The 21,156-nt window shown below is 38.6% G+C and overlaps 1 protein-coding gene across 1 annotated transcript in view; it reads left to right on the forward strand.

The window, feature by feature from the left end:
- LOC117293342 (teneurin-3-like) overlaps positions 1 to 21,156 on the forward strand; it is a 102,722-nt gene that overhangs the window by 40,722 nt on the left and 40,844 nt on the right. The window contains 1 exon segment of the mRNA XM_033775626.1: positions 17,257 to 17,527. Coding sequence (XP_033631517.1) covers positions 17,311 to 17,527 — 217 coding nt within the window. The 5' untranslated portion in view covers positions 17,257 to 17,310.

A 21,156-nucleotide genomic window follows, 5' to 3' on the forward strand; every position in this document is an offset into this window, starting at 1 on the left:
TCCTTGAAACTGTGTCCTTCCACACATCCACACACGAGGTCTCTAAATAACTTAACATCAAACTGATAACATTTTTAAGGTTATGCAAACATTTAAGTCAAATGTCTCATCATGGTATCCTAACTGTCTCCTGCCCTACTAAAAGCAAACAGCAATTGGCAAATCAACCATGACTTGTTGTTTGATATCCCAAGTTGACTTTCACTGTCTGTTTCCTGAAGGTGAAACATATGAACTGTGTTTGATTAAGGAGTTCAAGATACGGGTTCAGGAAGAAAAGTGGGGAAGGTTAGTGGGACGCGGGCAGGCTTAAACCTTGGGTGAAGTGATGTGACTTTCACAAGCAATTGAATAGTTTGACACAGTGGAGTGTGGGATAGATAAAGGTTTACACTACAGAGGGGTGATTTTTACTCCCCTCGGCCTTGGTTTGACTTAATATTTATCTTTTGATAGACCAAGTCAACAAATTGCTGATAGAAAACAGAGAGGGAAGTCAGTTGTTGTCAAGTCCTAGTTTTGGGCTAGAGGCAGTTAGTAACGTTGTTCATAAGTAGATTGAACTTGCAGTGCTTCTTTAGATTATGTTTTGTGGCGTGACAGTTTACACATGCTTTCACATGGACTGAAAAAACCCACCAGGATTAAGCTTGGTAAAATGCTGTAATTTTATTTCTGCAACAAGAGGTTTTCTTGGGTGATACTAAATCGACACTGCTATATTCGGAGCAGGTAAGCCCAAATAGTCTTGAGATTGGTGGTTTGAAATTTGAATTTTTTTTTGTAGGTGTCTCTGAAGAAGAAAATTTGAAATTTGTATTGAAACACACTTGTGAAAGTGAAGGCTCGACTGATTTAATGTCTGTAGAAAGTTTACTCTTAAGATAACAATTTCAATGAAAATGAAAGAACTTGGTAAAGATATGTCTGGACTCTAAGAACAGACTTTTTACAAGTATTGATGATATTTTTCTTTAAAAGTATCGCTTTTGATATAGAAAAGAAAACAACATTTCTACATGTAGATACCTATTAATACAAACAATGTACTTAAACAGTCCAATAGAAATACTCCTCATAGAGGTGTCCTTTTCTAAAGAAACAAATTATTGGCTTTACAAAAACAAAGCATTTAGGCTTACATCATTCCTATTATTATGAATGTAAAAATTGTCTGGAGTGGAACGGTTATGGTGGTAGTAAAAAGTGGTGTTTGAAAAAATGAACTTTAGAAGCCTTTTTCTATGAATTACTAGTTTCTGCATGGGCATTACTTTGTGGTGTCACTGATGGTATGTGCAAATGTACATGTACATGCTATTTGCACTGGTCAATGAATGTTGTATACATAGACCTTATCGCAAATACCAATGCGCAAGCGCAGACTGTTGAATGAGGTGCATTGTGGGATATATATGGATCAAATTTGGATACCAGCAAGACCACAATGCACCTAATTCCAAGCTTTGCGCGCGCGCCCCGGTATTTGCGAAAAGGTCTATGTATATGTGTAGGCCTACTACTTGTCTAGCCCTCTTTTTGCAGCACCTGAACCATAACTTTAAAGACACTAGACACTATTGGTAATTGTCAAAGACTATTCTTCACGGTTTGTGTATCTCAACAATGTATAAAATAACAAACATGTGAAAATTTGAGCTCAATCGGTCGTTGAAGTTGCGAGATAATAATGAAAGAAAAAACACCCTTGTCACACCCTTGTTGTGTGCTTTCAGATGCTTGATTTCGAAACTTCAAATTCTAAATCTGAGGTCTCGAAATCAAATTCGTGGAAAAATACTTTCTCAAAAACTGCATTTTTTCAGAGGGTGCCGTTTCTCACAATGTTTTATCTCCATGGTTTTATACTATCGACCTCTCCCCATTACTCGTTACCAGGAAAAATTTGATGCCAATAATTATTTTGAGTAATTACCAATAGTGTCCACTGCCTTTAAAACTGCCCTATTGCTCTTGAGTTTTCCTTAATGATTTGTCCTACTACCCTCCCTGCTGAAGAATATCTCTTTCCCTGAACTCCAAACCACAGCCATACCTTTACCAACTTGAACCTCTGACAGAAAAGGATAACATTGACAAATGATATAGATTAAGCTGTAGGCTCAAGGGGACAGTGCCATGTTGCTCTGGTCTCAAGATGGAGATTGTCCGATGTTTAAGCAAAAACTCCCTGATGTGTTCAGTCTTTTACACTCTTGAGCAAGATGGTGGACATAAGTGGGTACATGCTGTAGTGTCAATATTTGTTTCATGAGAAACAACCCAGACCATGCCTAGACTGAGCCATTTGTGTAACTAGTACTAGTAGCACATCCCTATAGAATTCATCAACAACATGGTTAAGTTGGAGCCTGGTTTCCAACTTGCTGTGTTTGATAATGTGTGCCACATGTATGATAGTTCAGTTGTGTGAATTAATCATTTTGTAACCCTAAAAACTCAGCCATACATACTGATTAGTTTGCATTGTTTAGTTTACCGCGTGTCTGTCGTGTGTGTGTCCCCCCCCCCCATTGTTGTGCAAGTATAACAAATAGTCTTTCTTAAAAAAGTGTTTTTTAACAAGAAATCTGAAGAAAAAAAAATCCATAAAACATGTAGAACAGGGGTTTGGTCTTTCAGGCAATTGGTCTCGCACATGTGGTTTTACTTGTTCAGAAGTTTTGGGTCATCTCACCCCAATAAAGAAACTAAGCGTTTCTGCGCCAATGTACGTGTGCATGATGTGTACATGATACCATTGGGACATGGTCTTCAAATCTGGTGAATTAGATTGACCATGGGTAGACTCTGGTTGGAGATAATGTAACCACCCCCCCCCCCCCCCAGATTTGACAATGGAATATTAAAAGCAACTCGGATATCATGTTTTCCTATTTTTCAGCCAAAGGAAACCGGGAGTTTTTGTTTGTTTTAGATGAAATCTTTTCACTGAGGCAGAGCAACTTTGTTTGTATTGTGGATTTGGGCCCTGTGACTGTGAGTAGACTAACTGGAACATTCAGGCCTCCTGTGACTTCTTGCTTGATGGGCTGATGGCACAAAGGTCTAGCAGGTTTTTCAAAATGAAACTACTGAATGTTTCACAGACCCCTTAAATTTCACCATGAAAACTCAAAAAAAAAAATACAGATGTTAAAAACATCTCCCTTCATAAATGCAAGTATTATTTTTCCAGATACCCACACGTACATGGTTATGGGATTATTTGCCCCACGTGATGCTTGCCGGTTCGACTGATTTGACGGGGGTCAAGCCCACTCTTCATAGGCAGGTAGCAAAAGCTCAACACCCCCTTTGGTGAACCGCCCTGGTCCAACCCTCCTCGGGGAATGTTTGCTTGATTGGGTCGCATTACCTCCCTGGCGTTGGAGCCATGCTTTATGTAATTGAGACATTTTGATAAAATAAACACATTTGAAAGATGTTGAATAATATACATATTACATGTTCGCAGTAAAATTCAAATGAAGCTGAAGTAAAATGTTTAAAGAAAGTTGTAATATTTTATGAAGCAACACTTTCCCAAATGTTGGTAAATTGGAACCAGTGCTTCTATTGCTCTAAAGGTTGGTGTTGACAAAAAAAAACAAAGGAGTAATATTGTGGCCATAGAAGCTTTTTTAAGAAGCCTTTCAAATCTGCCGTCCAAAACATGGGTGATACTTTCTTTGAATGCAAAATGCAAAGCCAATTTGGCGTCACAAATTCGCAATGAACGATTTGCAAGACTGTGCTCAACATGTAGAACTCAGGACACTGTTCACAGAACCTCATTGCAATCTATAACTCCAGGGGCTATCAAAGTGGAAATGCCATCATTTAAACTTGCCTTCAAGTATTTGGATCAGAACATTCCACCTTTCTGTGAATGCAAAATGCAAAGCCAATTTGGCGTCACAAATTCGCAATGAATGATTCGCAAGACTGTGCTCAACTTGTAGAACTCAGGACACTGTTCACAGAACCTCATTGCAATCTATAACTCCAGGGGCTATCAAAGTGGAAATGCCATCATTTAAACTTGCCTTCAAGTATTTGGATCGGAACATTCCACTTTAACAAGACAGTGTTTTTTAGGCTCTTATGTAAGAGTTTATCCTAATTATTTTAGACCCTAAATTCAGAGGTTCTATTTGGCCATGACTCTCAACCCTGTTTTTCATGAAGGAGAAATCCCCCACCACCACCATCGCTAACTTACAAGACAGCAATGACTGATGCTATGCTGTCTTTAAGAATACCTAGGATCCTGCAAGATAAAACCCATTTCCTTGACAGTAATTACTCTGTTTAATGCCCCCTTTTGATGGGGATGGGATTTGGAGGATGGCTTGCCGGTCTTTCATTAGCGTTATTGCCAATTTCTGACATCAATAGCTCCTTATTGTCCAACATTCATGTTATCAATACGTTAATGACACAAGCATTTCAGAGTTCTTGGGAAGGTGACCACCAATGTGAGGAGGATACGTGACATTGCAGAGTTGCATGACCCTAGAATTTTTCAAAACTGGGGGTCACTCTGGCCCCCAAATCAGCTGCCCCTTCAATTTGATAGAAGGTCCTTCAGAATGTTTTTACTTGATATTTAGGCTGGTTTTGAAAGCTCTAGCGCGCAATATTGAGCATTTCAACTAGTTTTTGTTACATGAATTTTGTATATTTGATCATAAAGATATACAAAATACATAGACACATGTACTGTTCATCCAGTGCATCAGACACATTGGCACAACATCTATCCATGGCATCCCTGTGTGAACATACAATGTATGATTTTGACACCAAATTTAACTCCAAAGAAAGCTCTTCTGTGTAGATAACTTTGACTGAGGTCTCAGTAGAGACTTCTTTACCATCTTCCTTGACGTCGGAATCACTCATCTCTGGGAGCTGTATCAGCCTTGCAACAGGGCGAGTGTGTAGGTCTTAATGTTTGGTATGAGCTTGGGTTGAAGGCGAAGCTCTGTTTCTACCATTCAAACATACAAAGTTTGATGTTTGATGTAGTCTTCAAAGTAAAAAAAAACATCCTTTGGCTTTTCTGCGATTCGCCCTAAATAATTGTGCACCTGCTCGATCGGTCAGGTCTTTTAAAAGTAGCCCGATATACGCCAACCTTATTTATGGGAAGAACCCTCTTGTGTTTATAACGGGTACGCAGTGTACATAATATGCACATGCATTCGTAAGATTCTCAGCACAAATCAAGGCAGACGGTGCAGCGCGTGTTTTTAATGCACCCCTGAGATGTTCGCTTGTGGTTGCCAATTATCTCAGTAGTTGAATGGTTTATGACACTCATGACCTGTATTTGATGGAATCAACTTATTCTAACCATGGAAGTTGTTGTGAATACTTGTGTCTAACAAATAGATTTGCGATGAGAATAAAATGGTTTGGGCGTTTCAGGGGCGGGAACCCTATCTCAAACAGCTGCTGAAGCACAAACACTAGGTATGGCTCAAAGTAGTTTGCTTACTACAAAGGTAACCAGCCAAAACACCATGTCACTATCTGTGACTGTTTTTTCTGCTTTTATTTGCTTAGCAGAAAGTTGTTCAGCAAAATGTGTTGCTTTAGCACCAATATGAATACTGGACTATTTTTTGCTAAGCAGTAATTTTTCTGCCTTTTAGCACCAATATGAATACTGGACTATTTTTTGCTAAGCAGTAATTTTTCTGCCTAAGCAGCTCTATGAAATTGAGCCCTGGTTTCGATACAGAGTCCATACTGATCTGGATTTCATTCAATAAATTCTCAGACTATGGAACTTATAAAAAAAAATACTGACAAAGCCTGTTCTTTAAAAATGGTATCGTTTTCCAAAGTCAAAAGGTGAAATTATCAAGTTTCATGTTAGCGAAGACAGTTTTATGCATTTTTGGCTCAATACACTTTAACCCAAACAATGTTCTTGTACATGTAAAAATGTATGTTTGTAGGATGTGCCTGACCGTGCACCATAAAGTAAAAAATAAAATTGCAGGCTGTCAATTTTGCGAAGATGTGATGGGAGGGATTTGGGGGTAAAAACTTGATCTTCTCTTAAAATTATGAGAAACCCAGAGGGCAGCATGAGTTGTGTTAGAACCCGCCCAAGACTTCCTGTATGTAAGAAGCACCTATGAAGTGTGGACGGCTGACCACTCAACCATGGTTTGTTCTCACCCTCTAGCGATACCCTACGTTTACGATTGGATACACTCTAATAATGGCGTATGACCTCTGGATGTAATTATTGCTGGGGCAGGGAGAAGGCAGTTAGCAAGACCCTGAAACATTGACTGATTGAAACAACCTGTTATCAGAGCTTTACAGGAACACTGAGTAATTATGTAGCTTGGGGGAAGGCAAGGTGTCTCCCTCTTCCTCTGCAGCACACCCCTCTTCCTATACCCCCCTCCCCCTTCACAAGTCACCTCCACATACATGTATTATCAAGGCTCGGAAGCTAATATAACTGCAGGAAAAACTGGCAGATCTTTGAGTTTTTGATGACTGGTGTTGTTTGTTTGGAAAACATTTACATCAAGGCATGTGTGATCGCGAAAATTTTAACACAAAATGAGCAGAGGGAAATGAGGATATTTAGGGGGATTTCCCCCACTAATTGACACCCAATTGGGCGTGAACTGGGCGCAGTCTGAAGCCTTGCTATTATGGTCTTGCCTCAAGGAACACCAGCTAATTCTGGATACCTGAATTGGTGACGAGAATGGGAGAGGGGGCACACCCATGAAGTTCAACGACACCTTCCACCTATGTATGGGTCTCTGGCCTGATACTTCATGGAGGGCAACGGAGGCAATTGCCTCAATATTCCTTGAAATGTTCTAGTAGAAGTTTAAGGCATGTCTGAATTCACAGCTATTCATTCGTGGTGCACAGAATTGGCCAATGAGCTACCTTCTTTTGATCTCTGCCCGATGGCAAAGCATCCATGTGAATAAGGTCTATTGTACATTTCCCCCCTTTTTCTGCTTTTTTCCCCTCTTCTTTTTCAAGACATGGTCCAAGACGCTTGAATCTATGTCTTTATTCCTAAGGGGAAATACTTGATGAAATTTTAATTGACATCACATGTTAAATTTAATCATAATGCGGAAGTGTTCAAGAACTGTATTGATAGACAAGTTCATTTCATCCTTCAGGAAATAATTATGGCTATTTCGTTCCATTATAATCACGAGATTTTCCTCAAAACACAAGACTGGATGAGTGATTTATATTCAATTAATTGAGATGAATTTGTGGAGAGAAAAGCCTGAATTAACTGCAGTTTAAATGCCTCACACAATAATTCATTATACTCTTTGCTCTGAACAAAGTCGGTCAGTGACACTTTTTTTCCATGTGTCCTTAATTGATAGTGAAGTTAAAACCCAAAGTTAAAATCCAACAATTTTTGTGCTTGCATTGTTACCAACTTTATGTTGAGGGTAAGTTAAAGAACAGGTTTCTTTGGGCCACATCTGTACCATGTTTTATTACTTTGTTTTAATCCAACCAAAGACTGAAATCATATAAATTTGTGGGCAGCCTGCCCCCTCGTTACGCCACTGTAGGCCTTTTTATTTTTTTTATTTTTTTATATACACACAAAGCATCATCTTGAAATGGTTTAAAATCTACTTTTGTAGACGCCTGCCTAGTTTGATAGCTTCCCTTTAATATGTGCAGTAAGAGATAAATGATTCATCCTTTGGGCTTGAGTGAGCCCTCTGTTGAAGTTAATTAAAAGTTTCAAACAAGTTTAAAGACAACTTGTAGTAAGTGCATGATCCACATGATTCACCACGCATGATCCACATTTATACAGGACAGACTCACTTTTTTTGGTTTAAATACCCTTCCTTTTGTTCAAGCATGATACAGGATAGTAGCGGCTAATGTCAAATCATGCATAAAGAGTCCCTAGTCTCCATTGCAGATGTTGGTAACCGCACTGTGTGGACAATTTTCAGAATGTACCAGACATTTTTGCAAGGCTGGCTTCATGACGTCATGGTCTCCTAATTACACTCCCCTGGTGTTGCCCTTCTTGAAATCCCTCAAGCCTTCAGTCGGGAAAGAGAGAAACTCTTGTTCATTACCAGAAGATGTGGAAAGAAAAAATGAAAGAAAAAAACCCTGATGAACCGAAACAGAATTGTGATTTTTTTCGTTGATGGGATTTTGATGGCGTAGTCTAACCTTAAACTGATCAATCATAAAATCCATAAGTCGGTTTATGTCTTGATTGAAGATACCATCTGTAAAAGTTGTATTTAGTATTTTGAATGATTGGAGTATGGAAGAGGTTAGAGGAGCTATAAACTCATCTTCTACTAGATAGATAGAGAACAATTTGCTGCATCTTGTGAACAGTGAGACCGGGTTTGACATTTCATTTATAATGATCACAATTTCAACAAGTAAGTAACTTTGTCTCTTCAAACTGTTCCCTAGTGGCTATACACACATGTGAATGAATATCAAACAGTTTGGGGTGACCAATGTAAGATGGATGGACTAGAATGGGATTTGAACCTGCACTCCTGGAAAAGTGTTGTAGGCGCTCTTTACTTTATAGGGTATATTCATTTTTACAAATGTCTGTAAATCTTTGACATGTTAGAATTAGAAATTTTTACTTGGTCTGCACACCTATAGGAAGTGTATTTGTGTATGGAGTTGTTTTTTATCTTCAATGAAAATCCATGACCAAATTGTGTCAATCAAAGAAACGGTGTGGTAATTTGCGTGGCATGACAAAAGCAACAATTAACTGTTTGCCCAGCACCTCGTTTTTGGTTTTGTTAGGTGGTTGGTTATTGAGGCCTCAAGCAATTTTACAATCCTATGACAGGAAATTTGTGCGCGGCCACAAATTACTGTTTTCAATTATGTTCGTTTTTGAACAATAAATGTCGCACAGGCCTGCTCTTGGATTCAATGATCGTCATCCTTACCAGAGTAATCAATTTGAAATATTACTGGCTCAATATCCAGGCATTCTCATCATTGCAGGTCATTGTCTTCATGTTCATTGGTCTAGTCATGGATGGTTTTGTCAGAGGATTGTACATTATTAATATCAATACAAACATTTATCAATATAGGATTTGAGGTATTGCATGGTGAGGTATCAATATTTATTTTGTTTGCGGAACACCATAGTGTGTATCTACCTGCCAGGTAGAGTTTGTTCTTAGAGAAATGTCTTGCTCCTGACGCTGACTAGAGCAAGCTAGTCAAAACATTGAGACCAATTCAAGAACTGACTTTGCTGTAGTACATTTAATTACGATCCTACAAGCTAAAGTAGTAGTCCCAGCCTATTTCTATACCATCCGCCCTGGCAAGTAGATACACAGATGGTGTTACCGCAAACCAAATAAATAACATTTACCAACTTCTCAACAATGGGAGACTTTCTGGGACGATAGAGGGCAGCAGACTTACCGGGTAAATCCATTGTTCTCAGAATTATGCGCATGTTCAGAACTACGTAAACAATGGAAATTTACCCGGTATGTCTGCTGCCGCCTAGCGTTGGAAAGTCTCCTATTGCAGTATCAGGCCTGCCACATATTTTCATTCTTTTTTAATAGATTTAGTTTGAAGGAAACATTCTGTGAATGATTTGTGGAATGGTTGCGTACACCGTCAGAATGCTTGTAGCACATCTATTTTGTCTGTGTGTAGCCTAGATAATTATATTTACATGAACAAAATTAATAATTGATATTTTTAATTTATATTTATGTAACATGCAGATAAGTGGAAATGAAACGGGCACAAATTCCCTAAGATGCACTATCATTTAAATATCATATTTGTAAGAAACCCCCTCTCACGTTTATGGGTTGGCCGTCAGGTGTAATCTTTAATTTGAACGCATTGACACCTTCCATCATTAAGTGTCAAGTTCACTTCTAAACCAACTCCCTCACTGGTCCTGTCACCCTTGATGAATTACTCCTACTGGACCTCAAGGCCCCCCTTCCTTGAACTCCCAGCCATGCCTGCCACTGTGCAATCCCTTGCCAAACCGCCCGCCAGTAGGATGAGAGACAGAGAGAGTCAGTCTCTGAGCATATGGGAGCCATCACCAGCATGCAGAAAATGTCCCAAAAATAATAAATTGACTTGTGTGTTTAGACTTGGTAAAACATTCTTGGGTGCTGAGAGCTCACCTACTGAGCTGGGGAAAATATGTACAGTGGAAGGTTTCATGAGGTAATGGAGCACTTGAACAAAGTGGCTTATGTTCATGGTATTTTTTTTATAAGTTCTGGTTTTGGTAACTGGTCTCTGACTGCATAATCTCCTCAAAGTGGATGTAAACACGCAGGGCCTTTGTGGATAGATGCACAGACTCAGTTTTATATTGAGCATCCCCTCAGAATTTCATCTTTAAAAGGGCAAGGCCATTTTATCATTTTCCATTGGAAAATCTTAAAGACAATGGGAAACTTTTGAAGGGGCACCAAGGCCAAGACAAGGGGCAATGGAGGCTGTGGTCTGAGTGTTATTCCAAGTCTGCCCCCTAGTGATCTGTTTTAGTTGCTTTTATGATCAAGTTTTTAGGAACTTTCCTATGTGGAACCTTTTCAATCTCTTCTGATAATGAAGGGGTTAGATTCATCTTCCATAGCAACTAAATAATGTGTACATGTACTACATAGTGACCCCTCCTTTTCACTCTGCCACCTGCACCCACACTGAAGTCCTGTAATATAAATCAGCCCTTTTCCAAGAACTGCCAACTCTATTACGGTCATAATTTACAAATTTGTGGTAAGTTTAGTTAAGAACGACCTTACTTTTAAACCTGTTACTACTGTGACTGAACAAAGCTTTCATCAGGGGAAAAAATCGCCTCTCTTGTGGGAAGAAAAACAAAATAACTGAAAAGTCTTCCAGATCATTGTTTGTGTCAGCATGCTGTGTGGTTAGTATTAGGTCACAGTGTCAAGGTATTAGGGCACGTACACTGCCGTAGTTTCCATGTTTTACTTTCGGAGTTATCTCGTTCAGCTTTCCTGGGACCCGTTCTTAGAGACAAGATACTGTCCTGGATTGTGTTATCCGGTGCAGATTTATAACTAATCATTCCCAACAGAGGGATGATTTGTGACAGTGTGTCATTGGAAACATCTGGCTCTTGATCTCGCCAATGTGTTCTTTTCGTGTTTGTTTTGATCTGTAAGTTTTTATTAACTGGCATTTATTCAATCGCTGGAAAGGAGTACAAAAAATTGTACTTCCAAGGCCCAATATAAATGTGCTGCAAATGTCTTTAATACACTCAGTATTTGGCTATTTCAACATTTCTGTAAACACTTTTATTTTTCACGGATGTCCTGCAAATGTTTTTGGATGCACACTGTTAGCATTTCTACATTTCCTTGAATGCTGTTATTTCCCGGCCTACTTTTTAACTCCAGACTAAAGCCTGGTCATACTGAATGCAAATGCGAATCAATGTGATTTTTGAAACAACTCCATATTCGCATAATTGAGAGTTTCGCAAGAGTTATCATATTATTATTATATTATAACATATTTCTGGTAATGAAACCAACGATATATCATAAGTGAACTTAATCACTGTAGCTCCCAAGCCTGAGGAAACACATAGGTTGCCCAGAGCATGGAGGAAGAATTCTTCCTCCATGCCCAGAGCAAGTTCAGAAGTGTTGTTCATTTAGGCTAGAGCCATTTTTACTAGACAATGTACGCCAGGCTTAGTGTTAAGGGTAAGCCCTGATATCTCACTCTCAGTCTTGGTCTGTCCATGTCTGTCCTGGTCGCCCACACTCAACATACCATCATTACTAGATTAAGATATCAGTACCATAAATACTGACACCTCCTCAGAATGAAACTCAAGTGGAACTGATAATTGCTGTTCATGATTTCTCAAGTCCTTTGGAACTGTTTTGAACCGTCACCTTTACTGACCACCCAATAATAAATCTGTCAATGCCCACAAAATTGAAACAATGTTTTTGCTTGATTCATGGAATCAAACTTGAATGGCAAGAAAAAAAAATCACATGTCACAAACTTCACTAATTGGTCGTATGTCTTAAAAATTGAAGCGAAAACTATACGACTCTGAAACCAAGTTTAAATTGTTACAAAATGGAGCTCTTTGTTTTGCACCTGATGAATCAACTGATAGATATTCAACACAGAGGGTTTGGTTGCAATTAAGTGAAAGAAAACATTAAATCAACATATTTTAATATCAATAACAAAGCCGTAAATTACTCCCAGTAAAATTTAGTATAGTGACATCACAATGCTTTAAATAAACTGGTCCAAAGTTGTTGTCTGATTTATGAGTTGTGATAATCTAAACATTTTAGAGAGAGCGGTTATTAAGCCATTTTCAAAACCTACTCCTCCCCGACCCCCTCTGTTTTTATGAGTTTTACTTTTGTTCACCATAGGGAACATTTTACACAAGTTTTGTGTGAAATTGAATTCAATAAGACATCAAAGTCCATTGTTCAGCTGCTAAGCTTTTCCGGAAAGGTCAAATATAGTAGATGAGGTTTGAGAACTTTAGGACATTAATATATACAATCTTCAAGTAAAAGTTAGAAAATGAATCTTCTAAAAAAAAATACCAAATATAGTTACATGACCCTGCCCTTTCTGTGTATGTTACCAAGAAAAAAAGTACATTGTTTAGGAGTGGGCGCATTACAATGTTCAATCATGTTAACCATAAACCCCTTCATGCCTAAGGCCTATACTGTCTCTCACTAGCTGATAAATTTGTCTAACACTGACCTTTGCCTAGCGCTATGAATCAATCTGCATGTTTGATGTGATGTACTACACGAACTTCAGATGCACACATTAAACTCTTCACACCCCATTAAAAGTACCCCATGTGGGGGTTAACTCCCAAATTCACATTTTGACCTTTGCTTTAGCTGACAAAGAAAGGAGTGATTAATTTTCAAGGTGGAAATGTTAAGAACAAAGGTGTTTCCATAGAGCAAGGTTTTTCATATCCCTGTTGAAAGTTTAGTGGTCCATGTATACTGCCCCTACATTTACAAATGTATGAGTTATTGGTGGACCAACGCAAATTTCCACCTCTTTTCACCTGAGCTATTGTTTTCTGAAACAAGAAAGCTCACACTGCAGGCACTTGATTTCACAGGATTTTGTTTTTCTCAAAACCTTCTTGGGCCTTCAGATTTTCTTGAGTGGTGTTGTCTCAAAACAAGGGTGCATTGTATACAAACAGAAAGTATGGAGCCAGTTCTCAAAGTGATAAAAATTGCAGCATATGCTTCCTTTTACATTATTTTCCTGACAAACTAAACCACTCAAAACACAATAAGCCAACCACTGACAATTTTTTGAAATGCTAAGTAAGAGCATATTCATAGTAATATCTGACCTTCGTAAAATCCAGCATGGCACACCAATACCAATTAGAGGCGCTTCTCCTAAATCCCTAGATTTAGCTGATCCATAGTAATCCCTGATCATAAACAATTGCGCCATTACTGTGAAACAAAAGCCATACCTGGAGTTTGTTAAAGAAAACTTAAAACAGTCAGAAAACACAACAAGCCGCAGCTTAAAGGTCATATTGGTGACGAGGTGTTTTCTGAAATGGTTCCCTTTGTCTCAACCACACTTTGCATTTTCAAGACTGCATAGTTTTCCTTAACCAGATGTCTTGATCTAGACTGGCACTTGTACCTTAAGATTTGAGGATCGTATTCCCAATCCTCCAAAACCCAGTTCAGATAACCCTGGATTGATATTGTGAACCCTGTTCTCAAGAGTCGTACTGTGAGGGCGCCGCTTCTTAAAGCATTGTTTACATGTGTGATCAAAAGAAATATGTTATTCCACAGTTAGTTATATATTCATTAGAGATCACTTAAAGGTAAGGTCATAGATTTGTAATACTCCAAAAATGAATTACCTTAACAACTTATAATTATGAGAAGCACTGTTGCTGTTGGTAGAAGATAAATTTTGAGATTTGAGTAATATGGTTTGGACAATTAAAAAACAAACAATTTGAAACTGAGAGACAATTCAAGCATGAATCTGAGGGCTGTTTAGTCTGTTTGTGCATACTGCGTCCAGAGAGGCAGTTGGTACCCAACTATCACCTCGCTAAACATGGACAGATTCAACAATCTTTTTTAAAATAGTGTGGCAGTATTTTGCTGTATTTTCTGCAAGTAGACACTGTATTCTGCTGAAACTTTCCCCCAAATCGCAATAATTGAGGTCAAGAAACAATAGTACACTACTGCTCTATTGTTTAAAATGTGCTGATTATTGCAAAGATGAAAAGAAAACGAGGACTCTGGTTTTTCTCAAGTCTAGGGCTTTCTTGAACAAGTCAACATTGTGGAATGCTTGGCTCCAGGAATGTTAAAAAAGAAAAACCCAAACAAAAATCTTTGAACTGATTAATTCATCCACTCCATCTTTTTTAGAGGGAAGGCATTGTCAAGTTCTAAATCTCTAAATCCCTTGTGATGTATTACAGACTGATAGGTCGACAAGTAGTCAGAAGTGATCATGTTTCGACCATTATTGTTCCTCTTTTTCTGGTTGATATTTTGAAAGTAAACCCTCCTAACCCCAGGCGTGAGAAACCATGATTCTAATCCTCAACCCCCCACCAACATCACTGAAATAAAACAGACTCATTCCCCTGAAACTTTAAACATACTTATTTTGTAAACAGAACTTTGTTTTTCCTATTAAAGACAACCAACATGGGTGGAACTTTTCTTGCTGAATAGCTTTGTATACATACTTGCGTACATGTATGTGCACAAAACTTGCCTGTTTGCAATGACACGAGTGCCCATCTGAGAAATGACTTTCTTTTTTTTCATCACTTTAGCTTTAGGTCTTTTAAAAACTAATGTATTTAACATTCATGATACCTCCACAACTTGGGATTAAAAATATTCTTTTTCTTTTTGGTGAGAGATGTTATTCTTGTTTATTCATCACTTTTGCTTAAATGTACATATCATTTCATTCAATGTTACCCGAGAATGACATAAAAATATTAAAGTTCTCAAATTTCTATTCAAATATATTCCACTGTTGCCTTTAGGTCTGGGATTCCCCCAACCGTTAAGCAAAGAAAAAAATGTAATAGCGTATTTGAGTTTTATTATTGGAAACAGCTTGTTAATGAAGATGGCAGATACTGTAATAACGGAGTGATGGGATCATGTTGATAATCCTGGCCCATCTGGGCTTCCATCTGGGCTGGACCCCCACACAGCACTCGCTCAAAGCTCGCTCACGTTATATTTCAATTAATTCTTAGGGATACCTTGTAATGTGGCCAACTGGCATTGCAGCGATGTTCATTCAAACGTCTGTTTGATTGTAGGGAATTAAACATTGGTTTTGCCTCTTGGTAGACTGCTGGGGTGTTCATACTCTGCAAAGATGAGTTTGTCATTAGTCTGGGAATTTCTTTCTTACAGGGCAAGGCCATTTTCTTGAGAAGAAATTGCTCTTTTAATAGAAACTAAAGATAAACACACTATAATCCAGTGGTTAGACAGCAGGACTTGCAATCACAAGGTTGTGGGTTTGAATCCTACCAGGCTAACCGCTGATTTCATGTGTGCAATTCATGATCACAGACCTTAAACCATTTTAAACCCTTTCTGGGAGTTTGCCGAGTTCCCTTGGCGGGAGGAAATCCAAACAAACCCTGTAAATGAACAAGTTCCATAGTATGGCGGGAAGTGCTGTTGTTAGGCACTTTATCTTAACTTTTCCCGGATAACTTGCGGAAAAGTTTCCCCGGAGCTAATTTGTAATCCCTCAACAAAATATTGTGCATTCTGTATAAACTCCAGGAAAACTTTTCCAGGAAAGTTTTTTGGGTCATTTGTTTAATGTTGGTTAAACCCCACGCACAGATTTTCAGGGGGCTTCGAGATCAATGCCAAGACCCCTATTTGTGTTGCTGGTATAAACATTAATAAATTACTCAAACTGGTTGCAACCAGAACAATTTTTTTTAAGAACTGACAGTAAGTGATTTGTAGTTATTCATGATCTAGAAATGTCATCAACAATTCACTTTAATTTTTTTTTATTTGGTGTTGCCCTAGAAATGTTTTGGATATAAGGTCTTTTCGTGGGGTAAAGGACACCATTTTCACATTGCATGCAACCAAAGTGCAGTTTTGTCCTTATTCTCAAACGATTTTTTTTCTAATAATTTATTAATGGTCTAAATGTTTATTTTCTTTTTAAAAGTTTTGTAAAGTAACCATCGGGCTAGTAAACTATGCCAGTTTCTAGTAGCCCACAGGGCAAGTTGAGAACTGGTGTGTAGCAGTTTTTACCAGACAATTTACACCTGTCTAGTCTTGAGGATGAACCATTTTATTTATTTATTTAATTGGGAGGAGGGGTTTGGGTTGGGAAAGGGCTTTGGGTATAGGCAATCCAAGTTATTGAAACTGAAGTCTTAAGCGCTGACTTTGTTAGAGTAGATTAAATTTTGATGTGTGCTTCCTGATTGCAATTAGTGCATGGTGGACTGTTTGATTAGTGTGGATAGGTGACGCCATCATCAATTACAACTATTAGGTGTCTTAGAAGTCTCTCATCTTATCCTTCAAGGCAACTGATATGCAGGTTGGGAAGGGAAATTACCTGGTTTCAAGACGCTAGACTTTAACTTGAATGATGGAAATGAGTTGCCTATTAATTAGCATGGGGTTACCTTGAAGCCATGGCCTCTGTTGCTCTCGTCTTGGCCTTGGCGCACCTACACAAAATTCACATAGACTTGAAGGTTTTCAAATGGGAGTGCCCTTTGCAAAATGAAATTGCCCTTGCCCTCTCAAAGATGAAATTCCAATCCTGTATTAAGGAAGAACTAACCTTGACTGGAAAAAGGGAAACCTGTACATGTCTGTTTTTTCCAAAGTTTAATTTGTTGTTTTTGTCAGTAAAATTAAGCATATTTAGTTTTACTTGGGTTAATCAAACTAAACAAAGCAAGAATTGGGAATCCATGAACAACTGTCATGAACATGAAATTTTTTTTATTTAATTATTTCTCAAGACCAAGATAGTAATCTAAGATTGTCAGAAGTTTTCCCCTTGATCGTCAACCAAACTATATAATGGCTTTAATTGTGAACAAATTAATTTTGACTAAATAACAAAAATCTTAAATTTCTTTTCTCTCAACAGAACCCTTAGTTTAACTGCACCATTTCCAAACTGTCTTCTCGCCCCGAATTTTGTATGGCAACAACCGTCGACAACACCAGCACCCCTGCCGACTATCCGACAGCAGCATGCTGCCCTCGTGAACAGCGACCAACCACAACATGCAGCACGTCCTCCACTGAAGAAGACTCGCGTGACAGGGGCTACGGATCGAACGAGGCGTTGAGAATTTACGAGCGCGAGATCAAACTAGGATTGGAGAGGATGAACAGTGGTACCTTGGATGAGGCAGGTTGGTATAGGGAGAATGGTCGGTAACGTTTACCGCCCCAACTTTTTTGTCTCTTTGTTTTTTTGTTTTTTTTTACTGCTGGAAAATGAATCAATAACATACTTAATTTTTGTGGGCCAAATTTAATGTGCTACTTAGTGCAGGCATGATGATCTGCCTTCTTTAGTCTGATCTTTTATTTGATTGCCCTTGGCAAAATCAGAAAAATTATAATTAAACAGCCTGAATAGTCTTTTAAAGCCAATACCATTTGTAAAAAAAAGCACTAGACAACCGAAGTAACTCGACATTAAGATGTCTTTTCTACATCAGTGGACTTTACTGGACAATTCTCAGTTTTCTATGGTTTACATTTTTTGTATTGTCGATTGTTTTGGCTTGTTTGTTGGTATTGTTGCTGTCCTCACCCAACTTTTGCCAAGTTGTTTGTCTGGCAATGAAGACGGGTTACCTTCGGTGAACATGTTGAAACCCTTTGGTGTTCCAACCTTGCCAGAAAGTTGCAACCCGTGAAGAAGGCCTTTTGATCATCATCATGTGTTCCATCATTGTCACATGTCTTTGGAATTTACCCCCACTCCCTTTTAGTTTTTGGTTGTTTTGTATTTTGTCTTTTTTTTTCTGAAGAAGTCCAATCAGTCTTTTGGATGGGAGATTTCACTTTATCTAACTCTATAATCCCCCTGTTTATAAGGCCTGAGGTCCTGCTGGGTTTTCCTTGGATTGTTGTGTCAGAACATGGTCACAGTGTGGGGCTGTGGTTATGGGAACTATTTTGCAATGGGCTGAAGAAATAAAAAGAAGATGCTGCAGTTCGAAGAAATAAAAAGAAGTATTTGTAATAGGAAGACAATGGTCACTGTGATCAAGAAGCTAATTACTGTTACATGTTTGGTGTCTAGTAGGTGATATTCTCATTTTTATGCATGGTCCGGGTATAGACCGCATGTACATGATGTCATTTTAGTATAGGGTACCCTCGCCCATAGGCAAAAAGGAGGTTGTTCATTGGCCAATCCTGTGCATAACTTTATCCTGTGCACAACTTTCACATGTGACTTATATTGTTTCTATCAATATAAGTTTTGCCTATAAAATAAGCATAATGTTGACAAAAACCAATCTGTGACCCTATCTTTAAAGGCAGTGGACACTATTGGTAATTACTCAAAATAATTATTAGCATAAAACCTTACTTGGTAACAAGTAATGGGGAGCTGTTGATAGTACAAAACATTGTGAGAAACGGCTCCCTCTGAAGTAACATAGTTTTCGAGAAAGAAGTAATTTTCCACGAATTTGATTTCAAGACCTCAGATTTAGAATTTGAGGTTTCGAAATCAAGCATCTGAAAGCACACAACTACGTGTGACAAGGGTGTTTTTTTCTTTCACTATCATCTCCCAACTTCGACAACCAATTGAGCTCAAGATTTCACAGGTTTGTTATTTTATGCATATGGTGAGATACACCAAGTGAGAAGACTGGTCTTAGACAATTACCAATAGTGTCCAATGTCTTTAATAAGTTCCTTTTAACTGTCGAAGCAGAAGTAATAGCTGCTACAAAAAAACACAATTGTGATCATTTAAACTGTTTCAAACAGTAGCAATCAACAAAGTGTTTTCAGAAATAAATCTGTTCACAGTTTATATCCGGCCTACAGAGTCTTTGACACACATAACCCACGCATCAACCCTGCATCCCTGCCAGTTACATTGACAGTCACTTGTGGCTTTCTATCACGGAATGCATTATGATATGAAACGATTATCGCCAAATTTGGTTGAAAAGAAATGAATCATAAATAAGTCTTCTGGTTTCGGGGGGAGGGGAGGGAAGGCTGGGTGGGCTGCTTCGTTGATTCTAATGGAATACCCATTTATTGTCTATGATGAACGTCTCAAGTTTAGCAGAGCGTTTTCCATTACAGTAAGAATTTACTGGAGATGTGTGTTAAGAATGAGTCACCAAGCAATTGGGATAATGCGGTCGGCCTCTTTCTTAATAGTAGGAAGGTTGCATTACCTGAGCTGATACTCAGTATATTAATTTGTCATAACTTTGAATTGTCACCGAAGCATCTCCAGAGAGACCAGTTGCTAATTGATTATTGTTTTGAACAGTTCACTGGACTGTGAACAACTTAGAAGATTCAGAAGATTTTTTTTAAGGCATTCCTTCTTAACTTACAAATTGCTCTGGAGATTTGGGGAAACTGATTTTGGTAGGAAGGGGGGGGGAGCCAGATTAGTAGGACTGTGAACATGGACAGACAACACAATCAGAACCGGATCTAGAAGAATTAAAAATTTACTCTTCATAACTTTTAATTTACACAAGATCTAGAAGAATTAAAAACTCTTGTGTAAATTAAAAGTTATGAAGAGTAAATTTTTAATTTTTAATTAGAATCCGAGTTAGATTTTATAATTGACCTAGTGATTGGCACTTGTTTGGGATTTGGAATAGTCAAGGCTCCTCTTGAAGAGTGTAGGTTGGCTGTAGAAAAGCTTTCCATTGGTCACTTTCCATAATTTAATGCTCTTCGGCTAAAAGTGTGAGTGTACGATAACTATCAGGAATGGGGATGAGTGCATTGTGTATTTACTAACAACTTGCCTAATCACAATCATGGGCTGAAACATTTCTTAAAGAATTCTTTAAAATTATTTATGATTGGATTAAAATAAAACCTGAAATGATTGCAATTTTTAACTTCACTCTCCAGAAAACCCCCAATCCATTTTAGATATGAAACATTGCGTGACATTGTTAATGCAAGATGCGTTATTCATTCATGGTAAACTCGTCAAGAAATAATATCATATTAAAACAAGTCCAAGTCGTGGTTACATGTACTTACACCACAGTGCATTGGCCTTAGAAACCAAGGATGCGCTGTGAATCAGAGATAATTGTGGGTAGCTCTGATTACATAGGACAGAGACAGTCCATTCATAAACTCCAACCCATTCGTCTTGGTAGTAGTCTACCTCAGAATGTATGTATCATCAAGTCATCTTCCTTCTGGTATCACCCCCCCCCCCTTGACTTACCCCCCCCCCACCCCCCATTCAATCAAATCAATGCACCTCCACAGTTCTGTCAGTGAAACTGCATCACTATCTCTATAGTGTACTTGTTCTGTTAACCTTCAGCATCACAGATTGTATACCCCTTGCCTACCCCCCCCCCCCCAATACTGACCCACCCCCCAAGTCTACCAAATGAACCCATCCTCACCGTCTGTCAGCAGACCTGTATCCCTTACTCTTATTGTGTTCTAGTTTTTTTCTTTAAACCCAATTCTCTCTTCAGTATCACAGACCGAATGCCCCCCCCCCGCCATATCCTCTACCCCCCCCCCCCCCCCCCCCCCCCGCCCACATCAAACCACCACCACTAGTCTGTCATCAGGCTTGAATCATACCACATCTCTTTAACTCTACCTATTGTGCATCACTCCATTCTTTCCTTGGGACCACAGAATAAAGGCCTATAGGCTACTCATCTCTGTGGCTCCCCCCCCCCCCTCTTACCCCTACTCCCCCCTACTACTACCAAACCAATCCCCACCACCGATCCATCAACAGGCTTGAGTCATATTGCATCATCTGACTTTCTTT

Source organism: Asterias rubens, chromosome 8, assembly GCF_902459465.1.
Source record: "Asterias rubens chromosome 8, eAstRub1.3, whole genome shotgun sequence".
NCBI lineage: Eukaryota > Metazoa > Echinodermata > Asteroidea > Forcipulatida > Asteriidae > Asterias > Asterias rubens.